Raw genomic sequence first — 20,786 nt, 5'->3', positions numbered from 1 at the left:
AAGCGACGAATTAAAAGACAGGTGAGGTATTTCCAGTTCTTCGTAAACAAAAAAGAAGTTACGCAAATGTCATCCATTGAATGTCAAAGTAAATATTAATCTTGAATATTTGTATTAAACTACAGAGGAGAGCCAATAAGGATGATGCCTCAACAGTTTTAAGCACTGGGTATATTAATTTAGGATCACTTAGTCAATACATATTTCAGAGTCGAACGCAGAGGACCTCGGGTATCAGTTTTTTCAAATTTCTGTTTCGGATAAGGTAAGAAATATCTATATCTTGTTGTCACAATTCTACTACCTGTAACTTTTCACAGGTAAGCTTTATTTTGCCAGTTTTCAATTGTATTTTTGTCAACTGAGGAAGTACAATGACGTCGTGCTAAGAAATTTATGCTTACTTGGAATCGCTTCGAGTTTGGTTATAACATAATGATCGGTGCCACACAATGGAAGTTTTACGTCCTAAACCGAGGTTTCGCTGAGTGAAAAACGATGGAAAGAATTGGAGAAAGTGAGAATTTTGCAAGATCTCCATTCTGCCGTGTGGCATTGTCGTCACAGATGTGTCTTTATGTCTTTTATCAGGAAGTGTCATCTTTCCATTTTTCTTAATTTCCTTTGGTTCCAGTAAAACATGATTAGAAGTACAACGTAAAAGATTACGGGTGATATCAAAATTGCGTCGGTTGCATTTAATTGTTTGATCGCGTAAAATGTTGTTTCGGGCTGTAGCGAAGTGTGCGTGCAGTTGAAACCGAAGCATAGACTGAATAGACTTTTGATGTCTGAAAACTAAGTCATCTTTAGATTGCCCCCCCCCCCCTAAAAAAACAAACAAACAAACAAGCAAACGTAAGCAACAAACGCCTGAAGAAACTTCTAGACTTATAATGGAAAAAATTGTCTCCTTTCGCGCCTGCACCGGTGTATTTAAACCGGACAAGTGTGCCAGTGTTCACAGAGTTATTTTCAGTTTTACTTATTAGCTTAAATAAGAATATCTACGCTTGTAATGGAAGACGTTTGTTAAAAATATTAAATTGACCAACACCTGAGAGGGTTTACAAACACTTTTTTGGTTGCTATCGTGCTTACAGAGATTAAATCTACACTTAATTCGTCACAAGAATCGCAAGATGAGACTGGAGTTAATTGTGGCCTACAGAATGTTACCTGCGGTCTTCCAGAAAATGATATGCATATCAAAAGCTGATAAAAGTTGAATACAAAGCGAGAAAACGGCTATTTTGCGATCGGCCATTTTGGCTACCTTTAAGGTGAAAATAGTTTTTCTCGATTTTCTCGAATTTAAAGCGTTTCGAGCTTAAAAAAAAATATATCACATTTCGTATCTACCTAGGGGCTATTTGTGGATGAAAAAACAAAAATCGATTTTTTCGACTTCCGCCACCTTATGTTTGACAATTAGAAAAATTCACTCTTAACCACTGAATTTAAGATATGTGCTATAAATATCACCGTAGAACTCTTGCTTTGCTATTCAGTCGATTAAATGGAACAGCGGCCACAGATGGATACGAATTACTCCTTAGACAGCCTCATAACGTATGATGAAAGCAAACATTGAGATACAGCCAGTGAGTCACAACCTGTAAAAACAAAATATGAAAAGCGGCTGGACTAAGACCCGAAGGCAGCTGTGTTGTCTTCGAACGCGTCTTTTCTTAATTAAAAATAAGGAGACAGGTTGTCAAAACAGAAGCCATATTAACGTTGCTTATTTAGGAACAAAGTAAACAGATTGATATAAAGAAATGTTAATAACATAAAATAGGCCAATAAGAATTTGGAAAGTGGTTACCTAATTTTGAGATCACTTTTTTAAGCAAGCATATTTTGAGATCTCGACACATAAAGGACCTGGCGTTCTTCTGGCAGTGGCATAAGGTAAGATAACGATCAATTCGTAAAATAGTACCTGGTTGCAATTGTCAGTTTGGACAACATTGTATTTTCTACTTATTAACTTAGCTCATTGGTGGATAGCAGATTACAGCAAATTGAGATCCTGTTCAGACTAGTGTCAGTTGATTTGATTGACAAGAAATGAAATGTGAGAAGTGAAATGTGAAGAGTGCCAATATAAATAATGCAAAAAAAAAGAGCTGGGTAGCTGTTCGTTTTAAGAAGGATAATCTTTGGTATCGACCCCTTTCAATTCCTGCTTCTGAGGTGGGTAAGAAGTGATAGATTACTTGGCTTCACACTAGAGCTTGTAAGTATAATCTTAGTGCACTGCCAACCTACTTTGAGGGTGAAGGGGTAAACTATACTTACTTGGACTTAACTTAGTGACCATGCAAACGTTGGTAGATCAAAGAAGACGAAGTGCGCCGCCAAGTATGGTCTACACCACACTTGAGAACGTACTTGACCGATAGGAAATGAAGCCAACTGAAAGCGATGTGCAGTGTTGCTACAATTCTGATAACAGACCAATAAACAACTTGCTTGAATTTCATTTTCATAGACAGCCTAAACCATTCGACACCAAATGCTCTTCTGCTGTTTCAAGTTTCAACCAGGTCATTTCTTTGCACCCGAAAAACTCTGTTGAACATTGGACGAGTCGCACGGAAATGCATTTTCTAGGTTAACTAAGGCCCTACAGCAATATCTTTACCGAAAACCGCGTTGTTGAGCCGTTCGTTTGTTCCGTTGCTCTTTAGCAACAAAGCAACTATATGCATTTCCTCACGATTTTACTGCCGAACAATCGCATTTGTGATATGTATGATTGATTTCACTGCAAAAATGCTTCAAGTAATATACTTTGTCATCAGGTGTGAAGCCAAGTTTTCTAAAGAGCAATTTCAGATTTTTAAGTGCACTTGAGTCAAGTGCTTACTTGAAACTAACTTAGCTTCTGGTGATGTGAAGTTTATATGAAATAATTCATATAAACTTCTAGCTTCTGGTGTGAAGCAAACAAGTTTATCACCATCAGTCCTGGTCGCGCCATAGGACGCTTAAGGCCTCATTTTACTACGTTCTTATTTCCTATTGCACTAGTTTTAGTGTAGACGACTTAACTTGGCATAATTGAAACTCCCGCTTAAATTTATCTTTTGCAAGATCTCAATTTCGTGAAATTAAAAGTGAGAAAAAACCGGTTCGGGATGAGCGAATGCTAACATTGGCGAGGGATAAGGGAAGTAGAAGGTCAGTTATTTTCCTAAACACTTATGTGAGAGCTTTTTACCTTTTTAGGCGACTAATGAGCTGAAATTTTTCCGACAGAAAGTTTTGTTGTAAATGAAATAGTTTTTCTGCGCTGTTGGCCCGATGTCCGGTAAATAAAAATTATGAAAATAAAATGGAATCTCAGTAACAAAAGTAATAGAGGCAAACCAAGTTTTTCAAATTCTCCATTTGAAAGACAGGCGTCATGGCAGGCACTGCGTAAATTAATTTATATTTTCAGAGTCCAACACAGAAGACTTCGGATATCAGTTCTTTCAAATTTCTGCTTTAGACAAGGTAACAAACAAATGTATTTATATCTTTTTACAGTTCTACCACCAGTTGCTTTTCAAAGCTGGGCCTCTACATCTTTTTTCAATTCCCCCTTGTTCAGGAAGTAAATCACGCGCTGAGCCGGAAATGTGCTTAACGAAAATCGTTACGAAAGTTTGATTGTAACTGAAGTTTTGGTGTCACGTAGGGAATTTTACGCACTAAACCGAAATTTCGCTAACTGTAAAACATAGAGTTTACTAATTACACTTTAATTAGTCAAAACACATAAAAGAAAGTTGGTAATTTGCTAATTATCGCGGAGAGTACCATCCTCCCAGGGGCAGTTAGTCAGGTCAAGAGAAGGCTAAGGGCTAAAGTGATGTGAACGAAAGTACTTGTAATCGTACTTGTAATCGAAACAAGATTGGGACCTTGAAGCTCTACCCAATTTGAAGAGAAAGGGCAGTGGATTTCCCGGTGTTTGGCAAATCCAATGCTGCCGAGCCAGACGCGGCGGCAAATCACAACCAATGCCCTACACAGTCTAAAAACACAAAGGAAAGTTCCACTCACACAGCATACAAACGCAAATCTTTTGTAACAGAACTTTCAAAATTTCCAAAATTTGCGATAGACAACGAATATTTTGTTGTAGCCCTTGGGATTTCATTTCCCGCAAGCATTTTCCTCAATTCTCTTTACAATTTCAATTACGTCTCAAATCATTCTAAAATTTGGGTCATTTCTTCAATTTTGAGATGCTCGTTTTTATCTCGCTTATAGCAAAGACATTATGAATCCTAAGTTCTGGCTCTCAGTTGCGTTCTTGATGTCCCGGATTGGTGTATTTCAAGCTGCTGCCCAATGTCAACCAGCAGCGGAATACTCTATTAGAGGAATGTTCCTCAGAGGCCACACCTTTAAAACGTTCAAGATCGAATGGCATGAAAGCTGCTATTTCAGGTGTGCCGAAGAAGTCACGTGTCAAAGCTACAATTACGTCATTGATCAAAACCTCTGCGAATTGAACAATCGAACCAAGGAAGCAAGACCTGGAGATTTCATAGCGGATCAAACAAGGTTCTACATGAAACGAGCAAAAAACAGAGGTACACCACTTCAATTCCCCTTTCTTGTTTGTCTCTCATTTACAATGCAGCCATTTTGAATGCTAGCCTGTGTATCTGGCAAACTTTTGCCTGCGAGCACTTAGTTTTGGCGGTGATCCTTCCAATGGAAGCCGGGAAGCGGGGAGCAGTCAGGCTGAGTTTTTATCCCTCTTGATTACAGCACTCTCTAAGTCTCGTTAGCCTGAATGGTACCGAATCATGTAGTTCTTAAGGCGCTACGGACAATTATTGGAGTATGGCGCGCTTTATAAATTCATTTATTATTTATTACTATTCTCACTGGGACCATCTCGTACAAACGCCCCAAATCTCTCCTGGATTCAAGGATAAAAATCCCCGCGCGCTCGTAGTCTCCTGGGTGTTCTGTTTCACACAGGTTTTGTATAAATAGACGTGTTTTGGCCTGTTTAATCCTCTTTTCGTTAAACGTTCGCCAGTCGTTAGCTTGGCGTCCCTCCCTCCTCCCCGCAGCGACGACCAATGTTGCCATCCTAGCTAGCTCCCGCTCCTTTTCGCCTCCGGGCTCGCTTCTTCCCATATCTTATCTTTGCCTGGGGCGTTTGGGAGTGAGGGCTCCCAGTGGGAATTTATTACTATTTATTGAAATCCCAAAAGCCACGTAATCATTCGCCCGAAATTAACTCCATCAATTAAGATGAATACATTGAATGCAATGTGCATATGTTAACACGCTAGGCCGACAGTTGCATCGTTACGTTCTATTTGACAATTAACAGAAGATTGGCCAACTAAGATGAAAATTGTTAGGAGCTCAAACCGCAGTCGAGAGTTCTAACAGCCATTCGCGGAAGCAATAAGACGGCTATAAACTTCAGTTACTGGAGTTAGATAAAGAGGTTAAATTTCATTTCTTTTTCAAAATATTGTTACGATATATATGGACGAAAAGGAGCGAGATTAACATGCGAACAACACGACTTTTGTAGTTCGTATAGTGTGATCGTCCGGGTGAGGGTAGTTCTGAAAAGAACTGTTGTTGTTAACTGACGTTTCGACAACCTGAGCGGAAGTCATCTTCAGAGTCAAGTGAATAGTGTTTGTCAGTCGATGATGTTATAAGTCTGCTCCGTTGAACGTTATTGGTCAGTTTAGCCATGATGGTATTGGCTGAAAGACTCGTGTAAAGTTTGTCATCAGTCATTGGTGGGCTTCGATCCGTCTATTCTTAGTCAAATTGGTCGGTATTTGGTCCATGTATTGATCTTGTAAACTGCTCCCTGTCTGTTGTTTGGTTCGTCCCTGTCTTTCACGTTGGTCAGTAAGTGTCGTAGCTTAGTTGTAGGTTTGTGGGCTACACAGATGTTGTAGGGCTGTAGGATCCGTGAGATGGTCTCAGAAGTGCCCTTGATGTAAGGTATAGTCACGGTAGTAACAGGTGCAGGGTTCCTGTTCGTAGCGTCAACTTCAGTAGGTCGGAACTACCCTCACCCGGACGATCACACTATACGAACTACTGATTCTCCTGGGCTCAAACCATTTACTATTGTAACACTTTTGCTAATTATGCTTACAAGAGGCCCCGCGGGACATCTGGTATTTTCGCGCGCGCGTGAGGTCAATATGTTAATAAGACTAGTAGTTTAAATTCTGTAGCAACGGTCAAACTAACATCCTTCGAGTTATATTAGAGCTAGTCATTGTCGCTGTTCTTATAATTTCCTTTTCGCGATCATCGTCTACCAGAAGTCAATCATTCATTTCGGGAAAAAGCTGTAAATTTGTGTTTTTCGGGGTTTGTCCGTTCAGCCGTCGAATGTTGTAAATAATTGTTTATTTTTGTTCTATTTTCAGTCAAATTCGTTGTCGTGAATAAACTTAAACGTTTGTTCTTTTTTAAAACGATGTTTGGAGACCGATCGAGATTGGCTTCGCGATATGGCGGTAACAACTATAACACGACTCTTTGAGGGAATATTGTTTATTTGCGCTCTTGTAATGTCATTTGTCGCAAATGACACTACAAAGGCGCAAATAAACAATAAAAAAGTATTATCATTATCATTATTATCAATATACAAGGCCAAATGATATCAAGAATGCCCGTTTTAATAATACAAGAGAATAATGAATTCAAAGTCACTTCAAATTATCATGTAATTGTTGATTCAACCAGCTCTTAAAAATTACAGGAAAAAATGGATAAAATCGTCTATAAATAATAGACACATCACAAAGTTATCTGTGAGAGTACTTTGTGTTAGTGGTTGGCCTTTTTCCGATTTAACTTTAGCACAGAATTTCGAAGTAATCCATTTACCTCGACCCTTGTTACACAGTTGAAGTCAACTTTCAGCTTTTGTTTGTCACACCATTTCTCAGATTTCATCACCCACAAAGTGGCTTTCTCCGTATTTTCCGCCTGAGCTTTTGCTTCTAATTTGTCCAAATCTGAGTTTTGACCCCTTATTTCTTCCATTACTTCAGGTTTCGTTCGTTGACGATTCGACGACTGAAAAAACTGCAGTGTGAAACTAGAGTTTCGTAAGTGAGTGGTTTTCCCTCGTCAGCACTACCCTTACTCTAATTGGTTAAAATCCGTCGGATGATGAGACAAGAACCAATCAGCTGCAGGGCTGATATGCATTTGCAGCCAGTTGTCAGTCATTTGCGGCCCGCTGAGCACGTGTTTTTAAGAGGCCGAGTGAAACATACTAGCAAAAGTATGGCTTGGTGACACAACAACACAAGTTCACGAGGCTTGCTCAACACTACAAATTTATTCTCTAAGCATCTTCGGTAATTCAACAGCTTAACACAGCTTCCGGTTACGAATATATTACACTGCTTTCCCCCAGATTTTCAGGATGCACTTGTACCCAAGACATAGTGATAACCTACAGTTACAGGTTAAGTTTAACAACTGGTTTCTAATCCTTTGAGATCTTCGCAAAACTGTAGGTGGACTACTTACAACTAAAGGAGATACAACAGTATCCTCGTTTTCAGGCGGATCTACATGTGGTTCAGAAGTACTATCGAGAGGATTCACATTACCATCATTTCTTTTCTGACCACTTGATTCAGGCACCACGACATCTGGCTCACTGACATCATCTGGTACATTATCATGTGCTCTTATCATGTGATCAGTGTGTACATATCTGGTTTTGTGTCCTGTCCTAACTACATAGGTTCTGGGCCCACAAACTTTAATTATAGTGCCTGGAATCCACTTACCAGTCTTACAATTAGCCCTCGAGTTTCGTACCCGCACCCTGTCATTTCTTACAAAGGATCTTTCCCTCTTACATTTCAAATCCTTATACATTTTCTGTTTCTCTCGCTTATTCTCTACAACTTGTGCCAGATTAGGCTTAATCAGACTTAACCTTGTTCTTAGGCGACGCTTCACCATCAACTCAGCGGGGGTCACACCAGTTGTACTGTGAGGGGTTGTGCGATACCGAAATAGAAAATTAGCAAGTCTGTGTTTCATAGAGATGCCCTTTTACCCTCAAGCACTTGTTTAACTAAAGCATCCTTAACAACTCTCACAGACCTCTCCGCTGCTCCATTAGATTGAGGGTGACAGGGTGGAACCAACGTGTGCTTGATGCCGTTTTTGCGCATGAATTCGGCCAATTCAGCGGACGTAAACTGTGGTCCGTTGTCAGACACCACCTCTTCAGATAAACCATGAGTAGCAAAAATTAAACGGAGCTCATCAATAGTCCGTTCAGTAGTTGTAGAGCTCCTATGTTTCACTTCAATCCACTTTGAGTGGCTATCGATTACTAAAAGGAAGTAATCATTACCCTTTTGACAGAAATCAATATGGATCCGTTGAAATGGTCTAGCTGGCCACTTCCCTGGGATCAGGGGTGCACTGGGTGGGGCATTTCTAACATTTTGGCATACTGTACATACTCTCACTGCTTCCTCAATTTCCTGATCCATTTTTGGCCACCACATGCATGTACGAGCCATTGCTTTCATACCACATATACCAGGGTGTTCCCAATGCAACTGCCCCAGCATTTTGGCTCTAAAGATTGGTGGAATAATCACCCTAGAGCCCCAAAGGACACAATCCTGTTCACAGGACAGCTCATTTCTTCTATTATGATAGGGTTTGAGGGTCTCATCAGCACACCCTTCTGGCAAACCTGACATCACAAATTGATGTACCTTAACAAGTACAGGATCTACAAGGGTTGCCTTTCCTATATCCTCTGCAGTGATTGGAAAATCATCATCAATTACACTCACACTGTAGACCACACCCTCACTTCCCGCTGTGGAGTCCTCTGTGGTAGCCTTGATAGAACATCACAGTTAGCATGGTCTTCAGATCTTTTGTATTCAATCTCATAGTCATACGCTGAAAGTACTAGAGCCCACCTCTGCATCCGAGCTGCTGCTAGTGTGGGGATAGCGGATTTGGGATTGAAAATTCCCAACAATGGTTTGTGATCAGTGATCAGGGTAAATATACGCCCATACAAAAAATGGTGAAATTTTTTTACACCAAAAACAATTGATAATGCTTCCCGCTCAATTTGTGCATAGCTCCTTTCACTTGAACTCAGTCTCCGAGAGACATAGGCTATTGGCCGCTCCTGGCCATCATCCATCACTTGGCTTCAATTCCATAGCTGGACGCATCACAAGCAAGTCTCAGTTCACGGTTCCCATCATAATGCACCAACAGTGCATCACTAGTGAGACCTTGTTTACAAGCTTCGTGTACTTGCTGACACTCTTTTGTCCATGTCCACTGGGCACCCCTTTTGAGGAGCTCATGTAATGGTGCTAGTGTGGTTGCTAAATCTGGTAGAAATGGGTGATAGTACTGGACCATGCCCAAAAGAGATCTCAACTCACTGACGTTTTGTGGTACTGGTGCCCTTTTTACAGCATCCACGTTTTCCTCAACTGGATGCAAACCTCCGGCATCTATCTTCAAACCCAAATAGACAACTTTCCTCTTCAGAAATTCACACTTTGCCATCTTCAAATGCAGTCAGGGGCGTAGCCAGCCTTTTTGCATAGAGGGGTTCCTAATGTATATTGCTTGCCCGGTTGACAATCGAGCGCCGGAGGCACTCTTTACTAGGGGGTCCGGGGGCATGCTCCCCCGGAAAAGTTTTGAAATTTGGGTCTTCAGAAATGGCGTTTCCTTGAGTCTGAGCACAAATTTCCAATAATTTTAGTGCCAAACGTAGCTAGTATTTCTAAGAGGGGATTGCAAATCTCACTTCCTGAAGAGATGTTAATAGAATTAAAAGTGGATAATAACATAGTTGTTTAACATATTACATACTTCATCAAATGCTGTAGACTTGTGATTTACCGTTCACTCAGCTAGGATATCAGAAAGAAAGAGGCACCGTGGATGCTTCCGTGCAAAAATGTCGATTGTTGCACCAATGTCAATTTGCCTACCATAATGGAAGTTCATTAGCGCAAGGCCAGACTCTCCCTCACTGGTCATGGCTGCCCTCAGATAAGTTTTTAGTCGCCACAATGTGCTGGACGATCGCTCACATTCTACAGAGGTAATTGGCAACGTACATAAGATGCGCAACAACTTATGTACTTTTGGAAAGAATTTATGGTTGCATTCTTCTAATGCCTGAACTGCACTGTTGGGTAGGTCTCGATCCGCGTTTAGCCACTTGCGCCGCTAACGGAGAAGTTCCACATCAAAAACCTGGGGTGAGGTAGGTACAGGGTTTCCTTCTCGAGAAACTAGCAAGGCTGGAAGTAGGCACCGGAGGGAAGACATCACAGCATAATTTGGGGTCAAATTATGTGTCTATCTCAGAAATAAGATGATCCAACAGAGGAATTGTGAACGCTCTTTTGTAGTAATCCTTCGGTGTTCCTGCTTCGACATTGCTTCGGTGCTGTTGCCGACCAACAACGCGTCGCATAGATGGCTCGATGTTTGCTTTCCTCGCTGTGGTGGTAGCCATGCTGTACCAATCCGAGCAATATTTCTCGATGTCTCCTCTGATATCTTGTAGCTCACCCTTTAAATCTCTGATGTGGCTGTATGCTTCATAGACATCGATGTCTCGCTTTTGCAGCTTGATATTGAGTGACTTCAGTATCGAAAGACATTTCATCATCGTAATGTGGGTGATGATAAATTCAAAATTGGATACTGCATGTAAGAGGCTGTTTGCCTTGCTTTTGCTGTCAGTTTCCCAATTCCAGGCAGTTTCCCCGAATTGATTTGCAAACAGCCGCTCATTTGACATACTTTCTTGTGCTCTTAGTATAGATGGCAAAAGGGCAAAGAAAACTTCATGTGCCTCATGCCTTTAAAATAAAATAAATAAAAGACTTTATTTAACCTGAAAGGCCAATCAGTGATCACTGGATCATTGGTATTAACAGGCGATCGGCATTTTCATATAAAATAAAGCTATTCATAAAATTGTACTTTAAATACTAAACATTTACATTAAAAATTACAACCATTCTGGAGATTACGTAAAAACAAGCATTTAAAAGAGAGCAACAACAACAAACAAACCAGCAAAAAATTGAACCTAATTTACGGTACATACATGATTGATACGGTCTTAATCCATAAAATGCTTTAAAATATGTGTTTTAAACTTAGAAAGAGTGTTTAATTCTCTGATCTCTCCTGGTAATCCGTTCCATTCTCGTGCAGCGTCACACTTGAAAGTAGACTCACCCATTTTCGTTTTAGTTGGTGTGACGTTTAAAAGTGTTGAGTCTTTAAGCATTCTTCCATGCAGATCAGACCTCTTAACAAGATATTCCTCTAACTGGTGCGGACAGTGAACATTTCAACCCACCGTGTTCGACACAAGCTGAGCAACGTTGTTTTGCTGACCTCGAGGGTTTCTTTCTCAATTACGGCAAGCAAAAACTTGTTATGCTTCGGTGAATACCTAAAAAAATTGCAAACTTCATTGAATGTTCCAAGCATGTTTCTGATAAGGGGTTGATCACAGGAGTGAACGATTCTGAGGTTTAGACAGTGAGCTTTGCAGTGTGTGTACATCGAGCCTTTGGAATTTTTTCTCGTATCAGTGCTTGTGTACCGTGCCCAGAGGATGACATATCACACGCTCCAGCGTACCCTCGTCCTCGACAGTTTTTTATGTCTAAGTTCGACTGCGGTAGGGTATCCAGTATCGAGCTAGCGATCGCCTCCCCGGTTATCCCTGCAGACTGTTGAATCCTTAAAATTCCTCGTGGATATATCCATCACTGTCAACAAAACGTAGGACAAGTGATAGCCAATTTATGCACCCGTATAATATTGTAACCTGCGATAGAAGGAGGGCATGTAATGCCTTTTTAAACTGATTTTCTTTTGTTTTTCAAAAACGAAAATCTCGTCTCGCGGAATTTCGAAAGGGGGGTTCCGATACTTTTTCCCTCTTGAAATAATATTCATTTTCATAACCCAAATGGGAGATTCCAGAACCTCTGGAACCATCCCCTGGCTACGCCCTTGTGCAGGTTATATTTATGCAACCTCTCCAATACCTCAGCCAGGATTTTGATATTCTCCTGCCAACTTACACCACCAATAAGAATGTCATCCTGCTTACACACACATTTTTCTACTCCTTGAATCATATCCATTTTAGCTTGGAATATTTTAGGTGCTAATTTAATTCCATATGGTAATTTGGTGTTGGAATAGAGTCCCTTGTGTGTGCTAATTGTCAGGTACTCAAGACTTGCTTTGTCAACACTTAGCTGAGCATATGCATGCGACAAATCAAGTTTGTTGAAAAATTTTGATCCCGAGAGGGCAGCATACAAGTCCTGTTGAGTGGGAAGGGGATACTGCTCATCTTCAACAGCTGAGTTGATGGTTACTTTGTAGTCCCCACAAATGCTAACCGATTTGTCAGCTTTTGGCACAACTACTATTGGGCTTGCCCAGTCCGATCTGTCAGTTTCAACGATTACACCATTTTTCTCTAATTTATCCAACTCTTTTCAACTTCATCTTTTAGTGCATATGGAACCCTACGTGGCTTAATAAATATGGGCTTGCACTATCTTTCATGGTGATGTGTGCTTCCATCCCTTTCATGCCCTCATAGCTATCTTTGAACAACTCACTGTGTTTAACTAGTAATCCATCAAGTTGACTTTTGGTACTTTCCAACTCGGATCTTGTTAAACTAAATATTTCACCCCACTCAAGCCTTATATGGTTTAACCAATTTCTTCCCAGCAAAGTAGGCTTCTTCTCATAATCAGCTACAATAATTAGCAATGTGTATTCATGGCCCTTGTACACTACATCACACAGCATTTCACCACACACTGTAAGGGTTTAGCTGTATAGGTTTTCAATTCAACTTTTGACGGACGAAGTGGAAAATTACTGAATTTCTGAGAATGTGTGCTCTTACTCATTATTGAGTAATCAGCTGCAGTGTCTACTTCCATTGCTCATGGTGAACCATTTATGGTCATTTCTACAGTATAACTTTTGTTGGTAGGATTATCTGTACCAACTGCATACATGGAATAAATACCTAACTCATCATTATCATCACAACCTTCTGTGTTTAATTCTAACACACTATGAACATTACCTTTTCGGTCCTGGTTGTTTTGTTTTCATGCTAGACTCAACATCTTAACTGCAACAAACTGATGCAAGGTGACCTACTTTGCTACATTTGTAGCATTTTGCTGACTTAAATTTACACTTAGGTGCAGCATGCTTACCACCACACCGGTAACATGAGAGTTCCTTAGTGTTTCCAGGTTCCAGTTTATTTACTATGCCTTGGCTGTCATCACTTGCACTGACAGGACGGAATTCTTGGGTGTTCTTCTCTGCCATCTCCATTGACTTTGCAATCTGGCAGGCTTTCTCAAAAGAAAGATCCTCGGTGTTCAAAAGTAAGTTTATTCTGTATTTTGGGATTGTTCAATCCGCACACAAAACGGTCTCTCAGAGCTCGGTTGAGAAACTCCCCATAGTTACAATGAATCGATAACTTCTTCAAGGCCACAATAAAGTCACTGATGGATTCGTCTTTTTTTTGATAGCGAGTTCCAAAATGAAAACTCTCTGCTATCTCCAATGGCGCTGGATTGTAATGTTTCTCCAATGCTTTGACAATGTCCGCAAAAGGAGTGTCTTTTGGTTTCACTGGTGCCAGCAGATTGCTCAGGTTAGAATATGCTTCGGGTCCAATCTCAATCAGAAAGATAGCACGTTTCCTATTTGCAACTGCGAGATTGGCTTCCTCTTTACCCTCGCCTGTTTCTTCCATGATATTATTTGCCATGAAGAGCATTTCCATTCTTTCCACATAGGAACGAAAAGTCTCTCGCTCAGGGCTGAACTCGCCGACACGACCAAACAATCCAATTCCCGCCATTTTGATAGCACGTGCTCAAACGTTGATCAAGTTGCCTCGGTCGAAAACAAACTTTTTTCCTCACACAGAGAAAATCAAATTTTCACTGGATTTCTCATGCGTCTTTGTGCATGTAGCGTATCCCATCCTCGCCGCCAAAATGAAACATACTAGCAAAAGTACGGCTTGATGACGTAACAACATGTTCACGAGGCTTGCTCAACACAACAACTTTATTCTCTAAGCATCTTGGGTAATACAACAGCTTAACACAACTTCCGGTTACGAATATATTACACCGAGTTTCTGTTTGGTCACGTATTTTGATAAGTTGGCGCATCCAGGTGACGGTCCCGTTATCTCTGAACAAGAATAGCAGCCTCGCACTGATACTGTCGTTTGCAGCAACAAAATTGTGCTCGACAACAGCATATGCGCGATATACACCTGTATCAAAATTTTAACAGGACTTCGAATTTAAAATTATTTTAAAATCCCACAGTCTGGATCCAAAAAAATTGGTGATTACCTCTTGCTAACCGAGTTCGAGGTCCGTACTGTAAGTTGCGGACCTGGTTTTTCTCCCTTCGATTTCTGCACGCGGGCAATAAATCGACAGGGAAAAAACGAGGATCCGTAACTTACGGTACGGACCGAGAAGACGAGGTTAGTAAGATATTTCTAATATCTCGACTCTGTGTCTGACGGGTTTCGGGAACGATTTTTATTCACGCGGAACAGCTTCAAATTTCAGAAGCACGTCGAAAGCAAAACGTGTCAAATCGTTGTTTTAAAAGTGGTTAGCAGGTTTTAAGAGTGTGTCCATGAGAAAACCAGGCAGGAGGTGATACAGCTCAAATCACGGATTTCGCTCAAACTTGGTACAAATGTTGGGTTTGGTGAGTAAATGACTATGGCAAAAACTAAGGTCAAAGTATTTTATTCCCTTCAAGTTAGGGCGACCCCCTACAAAAAATGGCCGTTTGTCACTAATTTATGCATATTTAATTAGCTGTCTTTGATTTAGTATTTCTACAACAAGAGAGGCCATGTGAAAATGAAATCCACTGGATCATGTTCTACTATTATCAGTCTCAGAGCACAGGTATTCATTTGAACTAGACAATTTGTTTTCTCAACGTGGCTCCATCTTAAGTAAGGTGAATATTTCGTGGTGTTGTGAATAGCTAGCCTTTTAAAATCAATGGCAAATATCTGCACTGGGCAACAGCAAATACGCATTATTCTAGCATGAATAAAGAGAGCAATCACTAAAGTTGTCAAAAAAGCCATAAAATGTTTGGGGACTTCAATAGTTTTTCTATGTTGGCATACTGTTTACATATATAGGACTTTATGATTTTTGGCCATTTCATTAACATCCACTAAAACACAAAAGTCATTTTTCTGTCTTAACCCATTGACTCCTGGAGCTTCTCGCCAAAAACGCATTTTTTGGACATTTTGGAGATTTTCAGGCTACTCAAAAAGGCATTTGCAACATGACAGCATGCCTTTCTTTCCACTAGCATCGCGTTTTACGACATTTTTGCTCGGGCATGCGCAGAAATCAAAATGAAAGTGACCTACGTCTTTAGGCTTTTCGATTTTTTTTTTCTTTTTCGCCTTCCCTTTTCCTCCTTTTCTTTTCTTCTTGCTGCAGTAATTGACCTTCTACCGGGCTTGCTTTCAGTTTAAAACATTCTGAGAAATCATCGAGACGGGCGATTTTTGCCAAGGAGTAGCCAAGTGTAGTGGCAAGGAATTTTGCTCTGAATTTTTCACTCAACTTTTTCAGCATTTTTGTGCATATCTCAGGCTCCATTGGGCCGATCACTCTGATCTGGGTATCATTGGAAAGATCTTTTCCTGCTGCAGACGTTGAGCATAGATGATGCCAATTTTGGTCAAAGGTGATGACGTCAGAAGTGGAAGAAAGGCCAAGGTTCGTCACGGCCGGTTACGGCCGGCACAGGAGTCAATGGCCACCTCGAAATCAACAAGAAATATCTACCTAAGTACTTTCCTATCAATTTCTAGTATAAATTCGGCAAAAAGAAACACTTGAGACATTTCTTTTATATATTTTAAGAGCTACATTTTGTGGCATTCTCACGGGTCTGCCTAATGTCTGCAAAATGTCCAGAACGTTTTGTGTCATCTGTTCCGTTGCTTCGACCCCGAGGTTTAAAGACAATATCCATTTCCATCCCGCTTTCATCATCAGAGATATCAACATTTGTCGAAAAAACTACTCAAAATGCCGTTTAAAATACAGAGAGAGCGATCACTGTTGTTTTAACATACAGATTGCTTTTAAATCCATCACAAAACACTTCGCCATCTTTAACTTACCCGTTGAAAAGTCAGCGGTTGTCTTCTTTCATTTCGGCAGATACATCATGTGTGGTGATACAAATTGTACCGCTTAATATCGTCAAAGATGGCAGAATGTTGTGTGGTGGGCTTTGAAAGAAATCTGTATGCTATAACACTTGCAGCAGTGATGGCTCTTCCTGGATTCTAAACGGCCTTTTGAGCAGCTTTATCAGCAAATGTTGATATCTCTGATGACCAAATCGGGATGGAAATGGATATTTTCTTTAAACTTCGGGTCGAAGCAACGGAACAGATGACACGAAAATGGACATTTCGCAATCCAAGAATCAACGAGAGCGCAAAATCGCGTCTAAGTGACATGTATGTAGTAGTTATTTCTCTTTTCCATTCTATTTTACGCCTGAAAACCTAAGTTGAGGGAACTTACGAGTTGAATCTTCTTCTATCGCGTTTTATATCGTGAGAACGCCCCAAAATGTAGCTCTGAAAATATATGAAAGAAATGTTTCAAGTGTTTCTTTTTGCCGAATTTAAACTGGCAATTGATAGGAAAATACTTAGGTAGATATTTCTTGTTGATTTCGAGTTAGGTTATGACAGAAAAATAGCGTTTGTGTTTTGGTGGATGCTAATGAAATGGCCAAAAATCATGAAGTCCTGCGTAAACAGTATGCCAACACAGAAAAAATATTCAAACATTTTATGGCTTTTTTTTGACAACTTTAGTAATAGCTCTCTTTATTCATTTTAGAATAATGTGTATTTGCTGTTGCCCAGTGCAGATATTTGCCATCAATTTTAAAAGGCTATTCACAACACCACGAAATATTCACCTTACTTAAGATGGAGCACGGAGAGAAAACAAATTGTCTAGTTCAAATGAATATCTGTGCTCTGAGACTGATAATAGTAGAACATGATCCAGTGGATTTCATTTTCACATGGCCTTTCTTGTTGTAGAAATACTAAATCAAAGACAGCTAATTAAATATGCATAAATTAGTGACAAACGGCAATGTTTGTAGGGGGTCGCCCTAACTTGAAGGGAATAAAATATTTTGACCTAAGTTTTTGCCATAGTCATTAACTCACCAAACCCAACATTTGTACCAAGTTTGAGCGAAATCAGTGACTTGAGCTGTATCACCTCCTGCCTGGTTTTCTCATGGACACACTCTTAAGACATAATTTATAATAAAAGAAAGATTTAAACTTTTACTTGCTATAAAAGTTAAGAACACTTGGTGATAAATCACGAAACATTTTGACAATAAAAACAGCTTTAAATTTTAGCGGGCTGTACAGTAGAGTCGCCCTCTAAATTGATCATTCACAGCTTACGTAGTAACTGAGAGATACAATAGTAAATAAAATACAAAATGGACAAACAAATAAGACCAAAACTAGATGTTTGGTAGAAAGCTAGCTCCCATGTTTGAATTTTGATACATCGAACGTGAACCATAGGAGCTCTGCAAGGGAATATGACCTGTTTACTAAACTACAAAGTGTATCTGTTTTGTTCTTGCTAACATTTGAATAAAAAATAAACTTCTTCTGCACGATCTTGAAAAAAATATCTTTTTGAAAGTGTTTCCTTCTTTATCACGCAGTCCCTCTTGGCTCCATTCAAGAGCTTCCTGCTGAATCGTGCAGTGAGATCAAGGCGAGTGAAGGAAATGAGATGACTAACGGGGATTACTGGATATACTCTGATGGGAATGCTCAGACAATCCTGGCTCGCTGTGAAGGTGCGGCATGTTAGTCTATTGGTAAAGTAGCTCAACCTTGTAGCACCTCCATAAAAATAATTAGGAATTTAATCGATTAATCGATCAACCAATCAATTTTGTAGCAAGCAGTCTTGCTGTTTTCAACGGCACAAGTATAAAGCAAAGCGTGCAAAACAATCAAGAGGTGAGAGTTGATTTGCAGAATTGTTAGATTTCTGTCCACTCTTGGGATCTTTGGACAGGAGCAACTGCTTTTATAGTAAACGGGTTTACCTTATTAGTTTCAAATAGTGAGAAGGCATGAAATAAGAAACAAATATTTTTTTAAAATTGTGTCAGGTTAGCACTTACCTTTTACATAACATCTTAACATTGTTGTAATAGTCCCTTGAGCAGAAAGGGCGTGGAACAAGATCCAAATGTATGACGCGAAACAAACTCTTGCTTAGGGTGAACTTATCAGTCAGCAATTGTTTGACCCAACAGTTACTTACTCTTAACTGCGATCTAGTTCTGTTAAGATAGAGCGTTTCTCATTTCCTTGATTTACAGTTTCGTCGTTTCCAAAAGGTGTTTGCTTTAGTATTATTATTTTTTGTTTCGTTTTGGTTTGTTTTGTTTTGTATTTGTTTGTGTTTTGTTTTTTTTTGTTTTGTTTTTGTTTTTGTTTTTTGTTTTTGTTTTTTTTTTTCATTTCTGCTGCCTATCGTTGAAATTCATTTTAGAGAACTGGCAGAAGATAAACACAGATCCTGTTTGCTTTGGAGCACGAGATAACCAGTATGGCGCCTTTAACATCACAAAGAATGGACTTCTCAAGACAATGAAGCTCGTCCACAAGTCGGGTTCGATCAAATGCAACAAAAATGAGCCGGCATCCTACTGGGGCTGCGCATATGAACCATCGTATGGCAAAAACGGCTTACTGACTATCATTACCAATGCACAGCAAGAAGTCATCCTGCCATCTGCTAAAGAATTGCAACACAATTCTTGCACCAAAAACCACTATTACCGCCTTGATGGAACTACCCACACATCTCCAGAGCTCGTTTTCCGCGATCTTCCCAATAATGTGTCGGTGTCACGCAATCAGGAGTTGCAGATATGGTACGGACAGGATTGGATCGATTGTGCTGACGTTGACAACAATGGTACAACATGTGTTGATGTGTATGCGTGGTATGATTAAAATCACATGAGCCTCTGATTTATCGGGAACAAATAAGGTATTGAAATGATGTAAGTTTCATTTCAAGGAAGGCGCTGAAAACGTTAACGTAAACGCGGCTCATATTTATCCTCTCTTGTATTAAATCTTGTAACTTAACGCAAAAACGAAGGAAGAGATTCACTGAATGAAGTTTTCAGTATAGTAGAAATGCTGAAGTAGCGTTACGCAATTACCGAGACGTCTTTAAATGTGTATGCTGCCATTTTTCTTTTTTTTTTTTTTTTCTTTTTTTTTTTTCTTGCTGGCTCGGTTCGTAATAGTAATTAACATCCAGGCTCTCACCAAAAGTTTGTAATCTTGACAACTTCTTAAACAAAAGTATCATTTTAAACTACAGTATGACATATTAAGTCTAAAAAACTATAAATATAAGAATGTGAATTAATTGAACCGCGCGTCTCGGCTTAAGTCTGAGCAAGGGAGAATGTCAGAGAAGAATTTAACTCTTTGTTATATCACACCAAACATAAATAAATACCAAGCGTTACCGATTGAACCTTTGGTGATGTGTCTTCCAGTATTGTATGCTCCTTTGTAAAGCTACTTACAAGTAGCTCTGAATCGACGTGGAAAAAGTATGATTTTAAATAACAAAGTGCAGCTCCAAGGTAATATCGATACTCTCCCCAAAGAAAGGATTGGAATTTCCTGGGGGTGGGGAAAGAGAGATCTGTAAGATCAATACATTTAAAGAAATGTATGAAGTTAATTGGAATTTTCAGACAGTACCGGGGGTATATCTTAGTTTTGAAAATATGCCTTCCATTGGGGAGGGATGGACATTTTCTGAACTACACAATACCACACTTTCTGATCTGGACATGATTAATCATTGCAGTTGTGAAATTAAAGCCTTGAAAAAAATCCAAGGCTGTCTTGAAATCGATTGAACCGATGTACAAGGGTGCTTGCCACTAAGCACTCTGTTTCAAGATATTTCTAAGGATGAAGATCTGTTCTTGCCTTAATCTCTGCTCGACTTCTTCCTGCATCCGGATCAGTAGCATTCGACAGAAGATCTTGCATCGTACTGAGAGTAAGGATGTCCGTCGATGGTTGTTATAAAATAGACCGATCACCTTTCTTGGATATTTTGGACAAGGCAGCTTTCCGTTAGTCAGACGGAGCTTTACACTGATCGACCGTCCATAAATGATGAGTGCATGTTTTTTGTCAAATGGTTCCGCAATCTTAAAATATCTGAATTCCCGTTCAATTTCTTTGAGCCAGTCGTCGTACGATTTTCCTTTGGCTATCGGGTCATCTCCTAGGGTAAATGGTTGAGATTTCAGATTTCTCGTTGCCGTAATAACTTGCACTGGAGCTGCTGGGCCGGTATCTGCTTGTTCTGTCAAATATGTTTTGTCGATCGATCGATTCACGCGTTGTAGTATTTTGCTTGCTTGCTTCTCTCGCTGGGCTTCAAACTTTGCTTGCTAGGTTTCTCTGGCTTTCTTTTCTACTGCTGTTGTTTAAACGAGCGTGTTTTCCTCGTCGCCAGTGCAATAGACTCCCTCTT

General features: G+C 39.9%; 1 protein-coding gene and 1 pseudogene across 4 annotated transcripts; one reads left to right on the top strand and one right to left on the bottom strand.

The window, feature by feature from the left end:
* The first annotated feature begins 188 nt into the window (after window positions 1-188).
* LOC110060161 (uncharacterized) lies at window positions 189-19,763 on the top strand. Of its 4 annotated transcripts, none has more exons than XM_089296765.1 (5): window positions 189-265; window positions 3,452-3,507; window positions 4,270-4,595; window positions 17,914-18,051; window positions 18,759-19,763. In XM_089296765.1, the coding sequence occupies exons 3-5, from the start codon at window positions 4,280-4,282 to the stop codon at window positions 19,223-19,225; spliced, it is 921 nt and encodes a 306-aa protein (XP_089152891.1). In that variant the 5' UTR covers window positions 189-265; window positions 3,452-3,507; window positions 4,270-4,279; the 3' UTR covers window positions 19,226-19,763. The 4 variants fall into 4 exon arrangements, with proteins under 4 accessions (XP_089152891.1, XP_089152890.1, XP_020622573.1 ...); XM_089296764.1 differs by lacking the exon at window positions 3,452-3,507 and adding an exon at window positions 1,854-2,199; XM_020766914.2 differs by lacking the exon at window positions 3,452-3,507.
* Window positions 9,884-13,437, bottom strand: LOC149107006 (52 kDa repressor of the inhibitor of the protein kinase-like; annotated as a pseudogene).
* Window positions 19,764-20,786: the final 1,023 nt, after the last annotated feature.

The sequence above is a fragment of the Orbicella faveolata genome, unplaced genomic scaffold (genome assembly GCF_042242905.1).
Source record: "Orbicella faveolata isolate gen_17 unplaced genomic scaffold, um_ofav_v1 contig_27, whole genome shotgun sequence".
NCBI lineage: Eukaryota > Metazoa > Cnidaria > Anthozoa > Scleractinia > Merulinidae > Orbicella > Orbicella faveolata.
Note: the sequence above shows the minus strand (reverse complement) of the source record. Positions and strands in the feature narration are given on the sequence as shown.

What these genes read in the sequence shown, in the direction of transcription:
- LOC110060161 (XM_020766914.2), top strand. Translation starts at nt 4,280, where the DNA reads ATGAATCCTAAGTTCTGGCTCTCAGTTGCGTTCTTGATGTCCCGGATT. An exon ending in GAAACGAGCAAAAAACAGAG is followed by an intron (nt 4,596 to 17,913) that starts GTACACCACTTC and finishes TTTATCACGCAG; the next exon opens with TCCCTCTTGGCTCCATTCAA. An exon ending in AATCCTGGCTCGCTGTGAAG is followed by an intron (nt 18,052 to 18,758) that starts GTGCGGCATGTT and finishes AATTCATTTTAG; the next exon opens with AGAACTGGCAGAAGATAAAC.